Raw genomic sequence first — 17,908 nt, forward strand, 5'->3', positions numbered from 1 at the left:
ATTGAGCTACAAGAAAGTATGTTTGGTTGTTAAATTTGATAATGGTGACTTTTCCCAATTCATAGAAAAAAAATTAGGTTAATGGGTTGTATTTTTCATCTTTTCTTCCATAATTTTTCCTCTCTTTTTTTGGAGCGAAATATTACCTACCTGCTGGTAACTTTAGAAGATGATAGTGATCGAACAAGTAGTAAAGAAATACTTATATTTCTCAATATAATTTCTCAATATAATAAAACTCAATAATACATAATTCTTTGTTTTATTTTTTCCTTCAATTTGTAGATCTTTCGAGTTCTTGGATTTGTGATTCTGATTTTATGTTGCATAATAGAAAATAGTCAAACTTTTTCTTAGTAAACTGTTCTTAAAGCATATGGAAGAATTAAGTGTTAATGTTTTATGGTGTTCTAAAAAAAGTACTTGATTTCCACCTACATGAACAGGAAGATCAAGGCTTCAGAATCTCTCTAGAAATCATCAAACCAAGAGGAACTTGTAATAGAAAAGTAAAGTTAGAAAGAATATTTCTCACCTATCCCGTGTCCTCCAATGACATTAATGGATACCAATATAACCTACTGTTTTTTTCTGGATAGTAAAAGTTTGGTTTTTACTTTCTCTTTTGTGATTTCCTGAATGTTGAAAAATGTCGGCTGGGTGTGGTGGCTCACACCTGTAATCCCAGTGCTTTAGGAAGCCAAGGCAGGTGTGTATCGCTTGAGTCCAGGAGTTCGAGATCAGTCTGGACAACATGGCAAACCCCAAAACCCTGTCTCAACTTAATCAATCGATCAATCTACAGCGAACACTCATTCGACAAATATCTAACGAGTACCTACTAAGTGACAGGCACTGTTCTAGGTCCTGGAGATACAGCAGTGAAACAAACAGGCAGACAAAAATCTCGGTTCTGATGTCAGTATCTTTGGGTCTCTTTCCTCTTGGGCTGCTCATATTCCTTCATAAAGACACTCTTGGTTTTCTCTTTGGAGGGTAAGCAGCTGGTAGCCAAAGATCCAGGAATTGAATGAAGAGGGCATCCAATATCCATACATTCACTTATGTCCCCGTTTATACAGAGAGCTATTTAACCCTCTCTGGAGAATAAATACTTCAGTCTTGTTTTTTGGAGGGTAGGGTGGAAGTTGAAGATGAGGAAGTGACCTCAGGATTTAACTGCTCTTAAACAACTCTACTTCCACAGTAGGCAGTGGGGGAACTATTGCTACCAGTTTCTAAGACTTAGGGAATCCTTCAATAGATATCAGGTCGGATCTCAACTTTACTACTTTGGGTTTAGGATTCAGGTTTCTTAGTTAAAACTTGCCCATTTGCTTTCCATCTTCCACTTTCTTTTTTGCTACCAACTCCTCTCATTATTCTGGCTTTGTGCCTGAAAAAAATCCCATTACTGTCATTTTAATGGTGTCATAGAAGAGAACAAAAGTAGACCTGTGTGTTCATCTTCATTAATTGTTTAACTCTCAACACTTTCAGGAAATACTTTTCTTTCTTTTTTGAGACAAGAGTCTGACTCTGTTGCCCAGGCTGGAGTGCAGTGTCATGATCTCGGCTCACTGCAACCTCCGCCTCCCGGGTTCAAGCGATTGTCCTGCCTCAGCTTCCTGAGTAGCTGGGTTTACAGGTGTCGGCCACCACGCCTGGCTAATTTTTGTATTTTTAGTAGAGATGGGGGTTTCACCATGCTGGCCAGGCTGGTCTCGAACTCCCCATCTCAGGCAATCTGCCTGCCTCAGCCTCCCAAAGTGCTGGGATTACAGGCGTGAGCCACTGTGCGTGGCTAGGAAATATTTTTCTTTTGTTTGTTTTTTTGTTTTTTTGAGACAGAGTCTTGCTCTGTCTCCAGGCTGGAGTACCATGGCGTGATCTCAGCTCACTGCAACCTCCGCCTCCCAGGTCCAAGCAATTCACCTGCCTCAGCCTCCCAAGTAGCTGGGACAACAGGCATGTGCCATCACATCCAGCTAATTTTTGTATTTTTAGTAGAGACAGAGTTTCACCATGTTGGTCAGGATGGTCTCAAACTCTTGATCTCATGATCTGCCCGCCTTGGCCTCCCAAAGTGCTGGGTTTACAGGTGTGAGCCACTGTGCCCGGCCAGGAAATACTTTTCTTTTTTTTTTTTTGAGACGGAGTCTCGCTCTGTCGCCCAAGCTGGAGTGCAGTGGCGCGATCCTGGCTCACTGCAAGCTCCGCCTCCTGGGTTCACGCCATTCTCCTGCCCCAGCCTCCTGAGTAGCTGGGACTACAGGCTCCCGCCACGGCGCCCGGCTGATTTTTTGTATTTTTAGTAGAGACGGGGTTTTACCGTGGTCTCAATCTCCTGACCTTGTGATCCGCCCGCCTCGGCCTCCCAAAGTGCTGGGATTACAGGCGTGAGCCACCACGCCCGGCCAGGAAATACTTTTCTATACCAACTTAAACCCTCTCTTCTTACCATTCAAAACTTTATTTTCTCCGTTTGTCCTTTGAATTAGATATTTGAAGCAAATATATGTATTTTAATTGGTAAGTTATTATGATTTACGAAGGGCCCACTGTCACTTGCATCCTTTAAGATTTTAAATAGCAAAAAATTATTGCTTTTCTCAACAGATCAAAAATGGCGATGAGATATACTTACACATATTCAAAATGATGTACATAGAATATTAGTTATTGCAGTATTGTTTGTAATACCAAAAGATTGCAAAAAACCTAAAGGTCCGCCAATAGAGGACTTGTTAAATAAAACAGGCCAATCCATGTGGTAGTATGTTACACAGTTAAAAAGAATAAAACAGACCTTTATGTTTTGGTGCAGAGGTCTGCAAGGCCATAATCAAGTATGTATTACATATGCTATCATTTGTATTTAAAATACATACATACACATACATATATATAGGATCTATCTATATATGATTTATATCTACAACAGTGGTTGCCTCCTGGTAGGGGAACTAGGTGACTGGGAAATGAACAGAAAAACTAAGGAAGACTTAGTTTTTCCTTGTATATCCTTTGCACCATTTGAATTTTATACTACAGTCTTGTATTATTTTGAAAATAAATGTAAGGTACTAAGGAATAGTTTTTAAAAGGGTGGGCTTTGTGATATTTACCTGAAATAATGCTCTCTCTGATTACTTCCACCTATCCAAATTTTGCCTCTTCTTCAAGACAGATTCCTTTTCTGGGTAACTCCAGCTTGAGTGCTCATATCTGACCTCCTGTGCTAGAAATTACTGTGTGTGGCAAATCAATACACATTGCTTTCTTACAGCTCTTCTATTTTAAAAAATAGTATCTATTTTGTATTAAAATTCCCATTTTTAATTTTCATTTCTGTTTTACTGAACCTTTTGGAGATTGCATGAGGAATACAATCTTGCAAAAGAAGAATGCTGATGGAGAATGTGACCAAGTAAAAGGCAGAAGGGGGAGTGGGTAAACGGGAAGGAGCATGAGGCTCCCTCCTTGCAGTCAGCCCTCACAGATATTTATCAAATACAGATTCATTGAATTAGTGATCCCTTTTTACAAAATGCTAATGCCCCTGGAAAGGTAAGGCCTTCACATTTTACAAAAATTAATCCAAATATCATGACATCATTTGGCCAAGAATACCTGGGTGTTCTGAGATGAGAGGTTAGGAGAAGTAAAATTTCTGAAGCAGGACTCACAAAATTTTAAAGCCAAAAGGGCTTAAAGATCTGCCATTCTAAACCCTTACTTTATAGAAGATGAAACAGGGTCTTGACCGAGATCACAAGGCAAAGTACAGGGAGAGCCCAGACCCAAACTCAAATCTCCTCTTAATTTCAGTCAAGAAACTACATCATTCCAGCCTATCAGAGAAGAGGTTTGGCCTGGGTAAAAGATGGTGTCTTTCTACAGCAAGAAAGATATAGATGGGCTCTGTGCCTGGTGAAGAGGGGAGAGATAACTCAGGAAACAGAAAAGAGGTGACGTCAAGTTTTGCCCCCTTTGTAATTGTGTCCAGGAGTCTGTGACTGTGTGTGTCAATGGAAGTTCTCCATATTAGCAGAAGCCAAGTTAAGATAATCAGAAATAGTTTGGAAGGCCACAAACCTCAACTTCCCCTTACCCAGCCCAGTCTCCTTACTTGAGGAACCAACTGAAGTTCAGCTTACAGCTCTTGTTGATCCTTTCACACCCTTCCTTTCTAAGTCTGGAGAAGGAAAGTTGGAAAAGGGGAACGCAATACAAACATAAGAGATTTCCCTATTTCCAGGGTACTTTCAGCCGATTCCCCAGTATCAACTGTATTCGAAACACGAGAGAGCCACTTAGGGTAGCCCTGGAGATATGACTGTCCTCTGTCTTGTTTCCTTCCTTTTCTCTGCTATTAACATCTTTCGCTACGATTTCGGTAAGGCACCCCACTTCTGCTGGCGCTCAGGTTCTGCAGCTCCTCTCTCTCCTCAGGGACGCTGAGTAGGGATTGGGAACACTTTTTAAAATGAGGAGAGCGCGAAAACATTAGAACGAGTGAGGATTTTCTCCAAAAGAGATCAGTACCATCTACAGCCTCCCCTTCTCCAGCCTTGAGGTTTTGGCGTTTGGTCCCAGCCCGGACTACAAGTCCCAAGAGACCCCGCGGCGAGGGTGTCCTCCAGCGATCCTTCCCTCACGCTTCTGGGTAGTGGAGAGAAAGGTTCCGATAGCGGCGCACTGCGGGTTGGTTTGTTTGTAACGGCAGTGACGGAGGTTGGGAGCCTGGCTGACTGCAGGCGGGGGTGTCAAGAGGCGGATTCCTCCTCCCTTCGGCACTGGGGGGCGGGGAGGAGGGAGGCTGGGCCAGCGGCCGGGGACCGAGCCGCAAAGACAGAGCGGGCAGAGGCGATGGAGGGCAACGGGGTGCCATGGGGGAGCGAGCCCGTCTCGGGTCCCGGCCCCGGCCCCGGCGGCGGCGGAATGATCCGCGAGCTGTGCCGGGGCTTCGGCCGCTACCGCCGCTACCTGGGACGGCTGCGACAGAACCTGCGCGAGACCCAGAAGTTCTTCCGCGACATTAAATGCTCCCACAACCACACTTGTCCCTCCTCCCCCACGGGCGGCGGCGGGGCCGAGCGCGGCCCTGCAGGCGATGTCGCCGAAACCGGGCTGCAGGCGGGTAAGGAGGGCAGCCCGGAGGGAGAGAGGGCAGTAGAGGGAAATCGGAGGGCGGACCGCACCCCTGCCCTGCAAAACAAGCCCGAGAAGAGGCAGGCGGAAAGGGGCAGTCGTGCAGTGTGGCCGGGTCCCCGGGCCTGGGCTGGCCGGATCCGGGATGCCTTGGGAGGGCATCCCTCCGAGGAGGGGAGGAGGGGGCCCGCTGAGGGCCCGGCTGGGGGACCGGGAGCCAGGGGCAACCGAGGGCCGGAGTTCCCGGAGCAGGACCCCGGGGACCGGGGTGTGCGCTGACGGAACTGGGCTGGGCCGGCGTTCGGAAAGGGTACCAGTTAATCCGAGGAGTCGGGAAAGTTGCTCTGAGTTGGAGGCGGGCGGGTGCGCAGTTGTGGGTCAGAGCCCCAGTTTAGGGATGGAGCAGAGGCGGCAGGGTGTCCCGGGAGGCCGTGGGACTGTAGTCGGGTGTGTGGGTTTGATGATGTATGTGAAATGTGTTCACACCAATCATGCGGCAGCTTTGTGAAGAGGGGACATTCTCTAAATAGGGTTGGGGGTGGAAATCATATCTGATGGGTGCTAGGGAGTTGCCAGAGATGTTGCTCCTGCTTATGGTGAAGAAGAGAGGGAAGGGATCATTTTGGTCCTGAGCCAATGGAGAACTAGCTACTCTTGTTCTTGCATGATTCTTTCTAGGATGTGCCAGAGGCCCCCAAACACTTAAAATCGTGCATGGTCTTTAATCTTTCCTAACGTCTTGCTTCCTTTTAAACTGCTGTTGGTGGGGAACTGGAGGATTTGTTAACTACTGCGTCTAATTAGGAAATAACTTTAGATCGGAAGGGAGAAGGGACTGGCATTCCATGTAGATAGATCTCTTGGGGACAAAACAGGAAAGAAGTCTGTGGGTTTAATTTAGTGATTCTCAAACTAAAGTGTGCATTAAACTCACCCCAGGGGCGTATTAAGAATGCCATGTCTCATGCTCTAGCTCATTAATTCCCATTGAATAGGTGTGGGAAGTGGGTCCTAAAAATCTAATTTAACATGAAAAGAACGTGGAGAGGACGGGCGCCGTGGCTCACGTCTGTAATCCCAGCACTTTAGGAGGTAGAGGCGAGCGGATCACTTGAGGTCAGGAATTCGAGACCAGCCTGGCCAACATGGTGAAACCCCATCTCTACCAAAAAAAAAAAAAAAAAAAAACTAGCCAGATGTGGTGGGTGGCGCCTGTAATCTCAGCCACTGGGGAGGCTGAGGCAGGAGAATCGCTTGAAACCAGGAGGCGGAGGTTGCAGTGAGCCGAGATTGTGCCACTGCACTCCATCCTGTGCGACAGAGTGAGATTCTGTCTCAAAAAATAAAATAATAATAGTAATTATAAAAGACACTGGGGAATGTGAGGCAGGTGGTCTGTTAAAATACCTTCAGAACCATGAATTTAGATACAGCAAATTTGAACACGAGGCTCAGAACTGGATGAATTGTTCTGACTTTGGGTGTTAGCTCTTATATTCCCAAAGTTTTGCACTTAATGTCCTACATCCGACTGGGAATCCACAAATGGTGATAAAAATAAGATACTAAGATCATGACAGGGCCCTACATGATACTATTCCATTTAGTTGGTTTGGATTGGAATTTAAAAAGCCTTATTTTATCTTATAGCATAAAAGGAGGGGGATTACTAGTTTTTCTGAAGTTGTTTTGACATCTTACGTCCAGAAATACGCTGTCCTGAAATGGACTTGTAGAGAGAACTAGTATCTGTGAGGCTACCAGAAAACAGCTGATGAGAAGGGCTAATGTTTTCTGAGACGATCCCCAGAATGTGTACTTTCACCCGCACCCATAACAGTGCTTTCCAGAGGTGTCCCCTGCTCGAAAGTTTCTCTCACAGCTTATCTTAAAAAGCCCTTTATTGCTGTTTTTATTTTAAAACAACTATTTATTTTAGACTTGGCTTCTAAAACAAAGAGAATCGATTAACCTCAGAGAGATGGAGGTTTTCAAGGCACTTTGGTTGGCTCTTGTTTTTATTCTTTAAAAAACAACTTAAGACATACAAATATAACTTTGCATTTTGCCTCATTAGCTTTTCCAGTTGACTGCATCACGAACTAATCTTTGCGTATTTAACTCTTCACCGTGTGGAGTCTGTCCATCCCAAATAAAAACCTGGGAGGGTGCAGATGGCAGGACTGGGAGCAATTCGGTTTTGTTCCATAAAATGCTTCCCTTTCTTTCAGCATGGAAAGTTTGGGGGTAAAAATGCACCAAGAAAAGTTAGTGAGGGGACACTTACTATGTATATTTTAGGGATACATTTTCCTAGCTATTTAGGTGGTCATGTCAGAAGGTAGAAACCACTCCTAAAAAGACAACTAGTTGTTGTTCTGTCGTTTACAGGCCATCTTTGTAAGGTCAAGTTCATTCAGAGACTGTCTCAACTTTCTTTTTAAAATTTTTTTTGTAAAGATGGAGTCTCACTTTGTTGCCCAGGCTGGTCTGAAACTCATGGCCTCAAACGATCCTTCCACCGCAACCTCCCAAGGTGCTGGAATTATAGTAATCAGCCACCACACCCAGTCCTCAGCTTTCTTTTGTGAATGTTAGTCTCTGATTAATAGGAACTTGGATGTTGAAGGAACACTCAATTCTTTTATTTATTTATTTTTTATTATACTTTAAGTTCTAGGGCACATGTGCATAACGTGCAGGTTTGTTACATATGTATACATATGCCATGTTGGTGTGCTGCACCCATTAACATATACCTAATGTCATTTACATTAGGTATATCTCCTAATGCTATCCCTCCCCCCTCCTCCCACCCCACAACAGGTCCCATTGCGTTCCCCTTCCTGTGTCCAAGAGGAACACTCAATTCTTACTCAAACAAACCTGCAGGTTTTAAACATTATTTCAGAATGGAAGTGTGCCTCTAGATTGATGTAGTATGGTATTTGAGCAACTGAAAGAAGATCAGGGATTAACTCTCAATTTGAAATGATTGGACTAAAAGGATGGTAACAATAGTAAAACAATTTTCATGTCTATTTATATACCATTTGTAATGCCATATGATACCAGAAATTTTTATTGTCTCACTTTCACCCACAAAAGAGAGTAAAGGACCCAAAATAATATTTTCCTCTAAAATTTTATAGTTCTGAATTCACTGGGGTCAGTGTAGAGGATATGTAATGTACATGGTATTTTAGAAGTTAAAAAGTAAGGCCGGGTGTGGTGGCTGACACCTGTAATCCCAGCACTTTGGGAGGCCAAGGTGGTAGATCACCTGAAGTCAGGAGTTCAAGATCAGCCTGGCCAACATGGCGAAACCCCATGTCTACTAAAAATACAAAAATTAGCTGGGCATGATGGTGCACGCCTATAATCCCAGCTACTTGGGAGGCTGAAGCAGGAGAATCGCTTAAGCCCAGGAAGCGGAGGTACAGTGAGCTGAGATTGCGCCACTGCACGCCGGCCTGGGCAACAGAGCGAGACTCCATCTCAAGAAGAGAAAAAAGAAAAAAAAGTAAGTAGAATGGAACTCCAAAATGGTCTTCTGTTTTTAGAGTAGCTTGACCTATACAGAGAAAACTGAATTATAAGTAAAGTTTCCTTGATTCATTTCTTCCCCTGCTGCCCAAATCACTGGCCTTTTCACTTAGCTATAGGGTGTGAGAGCCCTTTTATCTGTTGATTTTCTTATGTCAGAGGGATCACAAGTAATGAGATAAAGGCTTTGGGCTGGGTGTGGTGGCTCACACCTGTAATCCCAGCACTTTGGGATGCTGAGGCAGGCGGATCACCTGAGGTTGGGAGTTGGAGACCAGCCTGACCAACATGGAGAAACCCGTCTCTACTAAAAATCCAAAAAAATTAGCGGGGCATGGTGACACATGCCTGTAATCCCAGCTGCTGGGGAAGGCTGAAGCAGGAGAATCACTTGAATCTGGGAGGTGGAGGTTGTGGTGAGCTGAGATCACGCCATTGCACTCCAGCCTGGGCAACAAGAGTGAAACTCTTGACTCAAAATAAATAAATAAATAAATAAAGGCTTTGAGCACTTCTGAGGAAAGGCAGGGTGGAGTATTAAGAGTAGCAGAGGGAAAAGTATTTTTCTTTTTCTTTTTTTTTTGAGACAGAGTCTCTCTGTATTGCCCAGGCTGGAGTGCAGTGGCATGATCTTGGCTCACTGCAACCTTCGCCTCCCCTGTTCACGTGATTCTCCTGCTTCAGCCTCCTGAGTAGCTGGGACTACAGGCGCCTGCCACCAGGCCCAGCTAGTTTTTTTTTTCTTTCTATTTTTAGTAGAGGCAGGGTTTTACCGTGTTGGCCAGGCTGGTCTCAAACTCCTGACCTTAAGTGATCTGCCTGCCTTGGCTTCCCGCAGTGCTGTGATTACAGGCATGAGCCACTGTGCCCTGCATGGAAAAGTATTTTTCTTGTTTTGTGATCCAGTAAAGTTGCTAGCTGTTGCAATTTGTCATAAGCCTCTCAATTTTAAGAAATTGGAGTGGGCCAGGCACGGTGGCTCACGCCTTTAATTCCAGCACTTTGGGAGGCCAAGGCGGGCGGATCACCCGAGGTCAGGAGTTCGAGACCAGCCTGGCCAATGTGGTAAAACCCCATCTCTACTAAAAGTACAAACATTAGCCAGGCATGATGGCACGTGCCTGTAACCCCAGCTACTCGGGAGGCTGAGGCAGGAGAATTGCTTGAACCCAGGAGGCGGAGGTTGCAGTGAGTCAAGTTCGAGCCATTGCACTCCAACCTGGGCATCGCAGTGAGACTCTGTCTCAAAAAAAGAAAAAAAAAAAAAAAAAGATAGTGGAGTGACTTAAATATGGCTTGTTGAAATTCTGTCGTCTGTGCTGCCTTCTTGGAATCCTGGTTTCACCTCGTCCTAACCAAATGATCTTGGGCAAATCACAACTGTGCTGTGCCTTCATTTCCTAATCTGGAAATAGGGATTATAACGGTACTGATCTCTCGGGTTCTTGGGAGTGAATCTATGTGGATGTTTAGAACAGGACCTGGGCTGGATGCGGTGGTGGCTCACGCCTGTAATCCCAGCACTTTGGGAGGCCAAAGAGGGCAGATCACTTGAGGTCAGGAGTTCGAGACCAGCCTGACCGCCATGGTAAAACCCCATCTCTACTAAAAATACAAAAATTAGCCAGGCAGGGTGGCAGGTGCCTCTATCCCAGCTACTCAGGAGGCTGAGGCAGGAGAATCGCCTGAACCTGGGAGGCAGAGGTTGCAGTGAGTTGAGATCACCCGCTGTGCTCCAGCCTGGGCGAGAGTAAGACTGTGTCTTAAAACAACAAAAAACAAAAAACAGGCCAGGTGCGGTGGCTCACGCCTGTAATCCCAACACTTTGGGAGGCCAAGGCGGGTGGATCACCTGAGGTCAGGAGTTTGAGACCAGCCTGACCAACAAGGAGAAACCCCTTGTCTATTAAAAATATAAAACTAGCTGGGCATGGTGGCACATGCCTGTAAAATCCCAGCTACTCGGGAAGCTGAGGCAGGAGAATCGCTTGAACCCGGGAGGCAGAGGTTTCAGTGAACCAAGGTTGTGCCACTGCACCCCAGCCTGGGAGGCACAGCAAGACTCTGTCTCAAAAAAAAAAAAAAAAAAAGAACAGTGCCTGGTAAGGTGCTATGTAAGTATTAGCTATTATTCAATAAATATCTGAGTACCTGGTATGTACTGGGCCATGTGCTACGTATGGGGGATAAAGAGTCAAATAAAAAGGGCCGGGCACGGTGGCTCACCACCTGTAATCCCAGCACTTTGGGAGGCCGAGGCGGGCGGATCACAAGGTCAGGTGATCGAGATCATCCTGGCTAACACGGTGAAACCCCGTCTCTACTAAAAATACAAAAAACTAGCCGGGCTTGGTGGCGGGCGCCTGTAGTCCCAGCTACTCGGGAGGCTGAGGCAGGAGAATGGCGTGAACCTGGGAGGCGGAGCTTGCAGTGAGCCGAGATAGCGCCACTGCAATCCGGCCTGGGCGGAAGAGCGAGACTCTGTCTCAAAAAAAAAAAAAAAAAAAAAGAGTCAAATAAAGATACTGGCCTTGGCCTTAGGCCGGTGAAGATCAGTCCCTTCTATACTTTTAAGAAAGAAAAAATAATTGTAATTATCATCAATAATCGTTTATGTTGGATGATGGATTAAAAAGGTCTAAGAAGACCTGAACTTGGTCCTCTAGAAAGGTATAATCTAAACCATATACGTGTGCAACACATAAAACACATACATAAAAAAGCAGAATGCTAAGGTAGGTTATAAGCCTTTTATATGAGTTATAATTCTCAGGTTTTTTATAGCTCTTTGCCTTTGGTGAGCTCACAGCTGTGTTTCTCCAACATTCTTCACCTTTTTGTCACACCTTTTAAATGTGCCAGCATTTAAAAGAAGGGGAAAAGCACTAGTGTACTTATTTAAAATAGGCATTTTTGGCTGGGCGCGGTGGTTCACTCCTGTAATTCCAGCACTTTGGGAGGCTGAGGTGAGTGGATCACCTGAGGTCAGGAGCTTGAGATTAGCCTGGCCAGCATGGTGAAACATCATCTCTACTAAAATACAAAAAGTTAGCTGGGCATGGTGATGCGGGCCTGTAATCCCAGCTACTCAGGAGGCTGAGGCAGGAGAATCACTTGAACCCAGGAGGCAGAGGTTGCGGTGAGCTGAGATCATGCCATGCAATACGGCTTGGGTGACAGAGTGAGACTGTGTCTCAAAATAAATAAATAAATGAATACATAAAATAGGCATTTTCCTTGGTCGTCTTAGACATTTGTATGATAAGAAAGTTTAAGTGGCAGAGTGACATTTGGGGAAGGGATGAAAAGTTGGGAAAGAGGAGATTCTTTAGAGCTTCATTTTATAGAGCTGTCATCTCTATGGGGCAGAGGAGTGGGGAAAAGCTGGGATTGTAGGGTGGAGAACAGTGACAGCAATACTGAGGCTGGGATGGGTGTGCTCTGTGGTTGTTTGCCATCATCTGTTTAAAAGAGTTGCCAGTGCATTTCAACATCTTATGCTGAGCATAAGCTCAGCAAAGATAGTGCTATAGTTTTGGTTCTTACTACTTTTAATAAAAGGTAATCTAATCTAATCATTTTTAAAAAGATTAACAAAATCCCATTTTTCCAAGGATATCCAAAACTTGGTCTTTCTTTCTTAGTTTTCTTCCTGCATGGAGGCAGCATACAGTGGCCAAAAACAAGCATAGCATTTGAATGAAACCTGGGTTCCTATTTAAGTGCATTCTCTTTTTAACTGTGTGACTTGGGGCAAGTTACTTAACCTATTTGAATCTTGGGGGGTTCATATATAAAATGGGAGTAATAATGCCACATATTATATGATTCCATTGATATGAAATATCCAAAACAGGCAAATTTATAGAGATAGAAAATAGATTAGTGGTTGCCAGGGGATGTGGGGAGAAGAAAATGAGCAAATAAGGGGTGACTGCTAATGGGTATGGGATTTTTCTGGGGGGAGATGAGAAAGCTCTGGAATTAAATAGTAGTGATACTTGTACAACTTTGTGAACATACTAAAAGCCACTGAATTGTACACTTAAAAGGGGTGAATTATATCTCAATAAATAAACAAAATGGGAGTGATAACACCTGCCTTACAAAGTTGTTGTGACATTTGAAGATAATATACCTTAAAGCACAGGCATATAATTAGTGCTAAATATATGTGGCTGGCTGTTTGAGTGGCGTGTGTGTGTGTGTGTGTCTGTGTGTGTGTGTATGGTGAGCATTGATTTAGAAAGTTAGAACATGGGGTTGGCAGAAGAGTGAGAGGAACAGAAAGATGGAATGTGGGACAGAACAATTTTGAGCTAGAGGCAGATTTAGGCCCGAGTGTCTAGGCTGCCAGTCCAATTCTGCTTCTGCGGCTCTTCCTTTGTTCTTTTCTGATCTGACTATGGGAATACAAAATGCACCCTGGCAGTAGAGAGACTCTGTTACAAATGAGTCATCACCCAGGCTCCACAGCTTGTATGGAACCGTCATTTACTTAGTGGGAGACTATCTGATTGAATAAGTATAATGTGGCACTACCTACTCAGGCTCTTATTCTAGTTTCCACTCCCTGACATTCAGGGCATCAGAACCCTTGTTGCTGATCTTGCTATCTCCTGCTCCCTGGGAGGAAATGGCCTCCCCAGGCACAGTGGCTGTTTGCACCCTTTCCCTTTTTAGCCTCTCTCCTTCTGAATCTTCCTTTCCTGGGGTAATCTGTTTCCCATGGTACAGGTCTGCCTGCTGTTTTGTTGTTGTTGTTGTTGTTTTTGAGACAGAGAGTCTCGCTCTGTTGCCCAGGCTGGAATGCAGTGGCACAATCTCAGCTCACTGCAACCTCTGCCTCCTGGGTTCAAGCAGTTCTCCTGTCTCAGCCTCCCAAGTAGCTGGGACTACAGGCTCACACCACTATGCCCGGATAATTTTTGTATTTTTAGTAGAGACAGGGTTTCACCATATTAGTCAGACTGGTCTGGAACTCCTGACCTCAGGTGATCCGCCCGCCTCGGCCTGCCAAAGCACTGGGATTACACACGTAAGCCACCTTGCCCAGCTGGTCAGCCTGCTATTAAAAAGGGTTGGGAAATTCTTTCCCCTCCCCTCCCCCTCCCCTCCCATTCCCCTCCCCCTCTCCCTCCCCCTCCTGTCCCCTCCCCTCCCCTCCCCTTTTCTTATTTTATTTTTTGAGACAGTCTCACTCTTGTCGCCCAGGCTGGATCTTGGCTAACTGCAACCTCTGCCTCCTGGATAAAAGTGATTCTCCTGCCTCAGCCTCTCAAGTAGCTGGGACTGCAGGCATGCACCAACCACACCTGGCAAATTTTTTTTTTTTTTTTTGGTAGAGACAGGGTTTCACTGTTTTGACCAGGCTGATCTTGAGCTCCTGGCCTCAAGTGATCTGGCCACCTTGGCCTCCCAAAGTGCTAGGATTACAGGCATGAGCTCCCATGCCCAGCCTGCCTGCTTTTAAAAGAGAAAATATTGCCTTTCAGCTTATTATAATTTGCAATATGTTTAGTCTTAAAAGTCATTACTGATTTCAGTATAGTTAGTTCTTCAGCCTTGCAAGTAGTTTTTAAAGAAGGCGTGGATTTAAATAAAAATCCAATATGGGTTTTATATTTTGTTTTGCTCTGTCTACTTTCTCCTTTTCTTTCTCCATGCTTCTGTTCCCTGTTTTACTAGGTTAAGAGAACAGGGAATCTTTCTCCAATAAATGCACTTCTCAAAAACAATCCTTTCAGAATAAAACCTAAAAAAAGTTACGGAAATAAAGGGGAATATGAATTTTACCTTATACCTGTTAGTCAGTTAATATAGGCTCTGCTCATACAGATCATGCTTTTATTTACTTTCTTTTCTTTCCTTTTTTTTTTAAAAAAAAAAATTTAATTGCATTTATTTTAATGCTAAATTTACTCCTGTGTCATAAGTTTTTGTTTCTTCAGTTTCTTCTGGGATAACTTTTTCTTCTGGGCAACCTCCTCTTCTGGTTTAGGAACAATCTGTTCCTTTTCTGTAAGGATCATCTCAATGTGGCAGAGAGAGCACATGTATGGGTTAATCCGACCATGAGCTCTGTAGATCCAGTGGTACATCTTAGGTGCTTTTTTCACTTGGATATATGCTGAATGACCAGAGAATCTACATCTAAACCCTTCAGTTCAGCATTACTCTCTGCATTTTTAAGCATGTGCAGCAAAAATTCAGCAAGCATTTTGGGCCACTGACCTTTTGTCCAGCCCCACTGCTTGGCCTGGGCAAACCAACCAACTCCACCATTGTAATGTTGGAATGGTACACGCTGTTTCTGTAAAGTGATGTCTTTCAGATACTTCGTGGCTTTTTATATACGCATACCCTTGATGGCCTGAGAAGTGTCACGAGTATTCTTTTTTTTTTTTTGAGACGGAGTCTCGCTTAGTTGCCCAGGCTGGAGTGCAGTGGCATGATCTCAGCTCACTGCAAGTTCCGCCTTCCGGGTTCATGCCGTTCTCCTGCAGCCTCCAAGTAGCTGGGGCTACAGGTGCCCGCCACTACGCCCGGCAAATTTTTTTGTATTTTTAGTAGAGACAGGGTTTCACCGTGTTAGCCAAGATAGTCTCGATCTCCTGACCTTGTGATCCGCCCGTCTTGTGATCCAGTCTCCCAAAGTGTTGGGATTACAGGCGTGAGCCACCGTGCCCTGCCTAAGTGTCACTAGTATTCTTAAAGTGAACACGAAGAGTTGAACCTCTTGATTTGCGTGATTTTGTGGGGTTCTCTGGGTCAAGTGAATAGTGAACCATTTTCACAGCTTACCTCAGGCCATGTAGGGGAAGAGGCCCCTTCCCTTCCCCCTCTCCCCTCTCTCCTCTACCCTCTCCCCTCTCTCCTCTACCCTCTCCCCTTCCGTTCTCCCCTTCCCCTCTCCCTTTCCCCCCATCCCCTCTCCCCTCCCCTTCCTGAGTTTCCCAAGTTTCCTTTCCTGAGTTTCGTTCTTGTTGCCCAGGCTGGAGTGCAATGGCGCAATCTTGGCTCACTGCAACCTCTGCCTCCCGGGTTCAAGCGATTCTCCTGCTTCAGCCTTCCTGAGTAGCTGGGATTGCAGGCATGCACCACCACGCCCGGCTAATTTTGTATTTTTAGTAAAGACAGGGTTTCACCATGTTGGTCAGGCTGGTCTCGAATTCCTGATCTCGGGTGATCCTCCCATCTTGGCCTCCCAAAGTGCTGGCATTACAGGTGTGAGCCACCGCCCCTGGCCTTTTCTTTTGTATGATTAGCTGTGAATATGTTTGTATTAGTCTGCTGACAAGATTGTGTACCCCTAAGGGTAAAGAATATGTTTTACTCATTTTGTACCCCCCGTAGTGCCTACCATAGTGCTTTGTACATAATGGGCAAATAAATATCTGTTAAATTATTTCCACAGCTGGTGGATATTGGAATGATGTTTTGAAATTAAATGCAGTTTAATTCCTTCTTTGGAAGGGCATTTTTTGGCCCCATAGAACATAAGAATTTTTGTAAATTCATACATATTTTACCCTCTGGGCCCCTAAAAAAGAACAATGATAGGTGACTCAGCATTTGATAGGTGACTAGTTAGGCTGCAGTTGCATTCTTTTTTTTATTAAAAAAATTTTGTTTTTAATTTTGTGGGTACATAGTAGGTTTCTATATTTATGGGACACCTGAGATGTTTTGATACAGGCATGCACTGTGGAATAAACACATCATGGAGAATGGGGTACCCATCCCCTTAAGCATTTATCCTTTGAGTTACAAACAGTCTAATTACTTTCTTTAAGTTATTTAAAAATAGACAATTGGGCTGGCGTGGTGGCTCATGCCTATAATCCCAGCACTTTGGGAGGCTGAGGCGGGTGAATAACATGAGGTCAGGTGTTCAAGTCCAGCCTAACCAACATGGTGAAACCCCATCTCTACTAAAAATACAAAACTAGGCGGGTGTGGTGGCATGCACCTGTAATACTAGCTACTCAGGAGGCTGAGGCTGGAAAATCACTTGAACCTGGGAGGTGGAGGTCACAGTGAGCCGAGATCACACCATTGCACTCCAGCCTGGGCAACAAGAGTGAAACTCTGTCTCAAAAAAAAAAAAAAAAAAAAAAAAAATTAAGTTATTATTGACTATAGTCACCCTGTTGTGCTATCAAATAGTAGGTGCAGTTGCATTCTATGCCAGTATCCCAAAGAATTATTTTCATGTTCCAAAGAATGACTTGCATGCAATGCCAGCAGATCTGAGCTTCACCATGATATGGCAAGTAAATTGTTAATATTCATTCACTCAGCAAATCTTTATTTAATGCCTGACTCTGTACTAGGCACAGGTCACACATTGGTGAACCACTCTATCTGACTAACTGAGATTATTAATTACAATTGATGTTATGAAGGAAAGAAGGATTAGTGTTTCATCATGTCCCTCCCAGAGGATTTTCTACAAATTGGTTATCTACTCAACCATTAGTTGTCTTTGAGTGGGTAGAAGTGTAGGGCATATGGAAAGTTGTAAGATTAAATGGCATTGATAAGAATAGGAGTTGAGGCTGGATGCAGTGGCTCACACCTGTAATCCCAGCACTTTGGGAGGCCGAGGTGGGCGGATCACCTGAGGTCAGAAGTTCAAGACCAGTCTGGCCATGGTGAAACCCCATCTCTACTAAAAATACAAAAAATTGGCTGGGTGCGGTAGCTCATGCCTATAATCCCAGCACTTTGGGAGGCCGAGGTGGGTGGATCACCCGAGGTCAGGAGTTCAAAACCAACCTGGCTAACATGATGAAACCGTGTCTCTACTAAAAATATAAAAAATTATCTGGGCATGGTGGCGGGTGCCTGTAATCCCAGCTACTTGGGAGGCTGAGGCAGGAGGATCTCTTGAACCCAGGAGGCGAAGGTTGCAACGAGCCGAGATCGGGCCACCGCACTCCAGCCTGGGTGACATAGCGAGACTCTTGTCTCGTTAAAAAAAAAGAATAAGAGTTGAAATGTTCTGCCCACTTTCTGATAGTAGAGGAAAATCAGCCTATTTTCTCTTTGATGGAAAGATTATATCATCTTGTTTATATGGTTCAAATGCAGAATGCATTTATGAAAATTACTGTTAGAGCTTCTTTCATTTCTGTCTTTCTTAGAAGTTACAGACAAGCCAGTAGGAAAAGTACGAGGTGTGGGTGGATGTGGTTTTTTTGGT

General features: G+C 44.6%; 1 protein-coding gene and 1 pseudogene across 3 annotated transcripts in view; one reads left to right on the forward strand and one right to left on the reverse strand.

Moving 5' to 3' along the window:
* Nucleotides 1–4,690: 4,690 nt before the first annotated feature.
* DSTYK (dual serine/threonine and tyrosine protein kinase) overlaps nt 4,691–17,908 on the forward strand; it is a 70,861-nt gene continuing 57,643 nt past the window's right edge. For all 3 annotated transcript variants that reach the window (XM_007988757.3, XM_007988760.3, XM_007988758.3), the window contains exon 1: nt 4,691–5,143. In XM_007988757.3, the coding sequence (XP_007986948.1) occupies nt 4,873–5,143 (271 nt within the window). In that variant the 5' untranslated portion in view covers nt 4,691–4,872. The remainder of the gene's footprint in view (nt 5,144–17,908) is intronic.
* On the reverse strand, nt 14,426–16,637 carry LOC119619603 (large ribosomal subunit protein uL22-like; annotated as a pseudogene).

The sequence above is a fragment of the Chlorocebus sabaeus genome, chromosome 25, assembly GCF_047675955.1.
Source record: "Chlorocebus sabaeus isolate Y175 chromosome 25, mChlSab1.0.hap1, whole genome shotgun sequence".
Classification (NCBI taxonomy): Eukaryota; Metazoa; Chordata; class Mammalia; order Primates; family Cercopithecidae; genus Chlorocebus; species Chlorocebus sabaeus.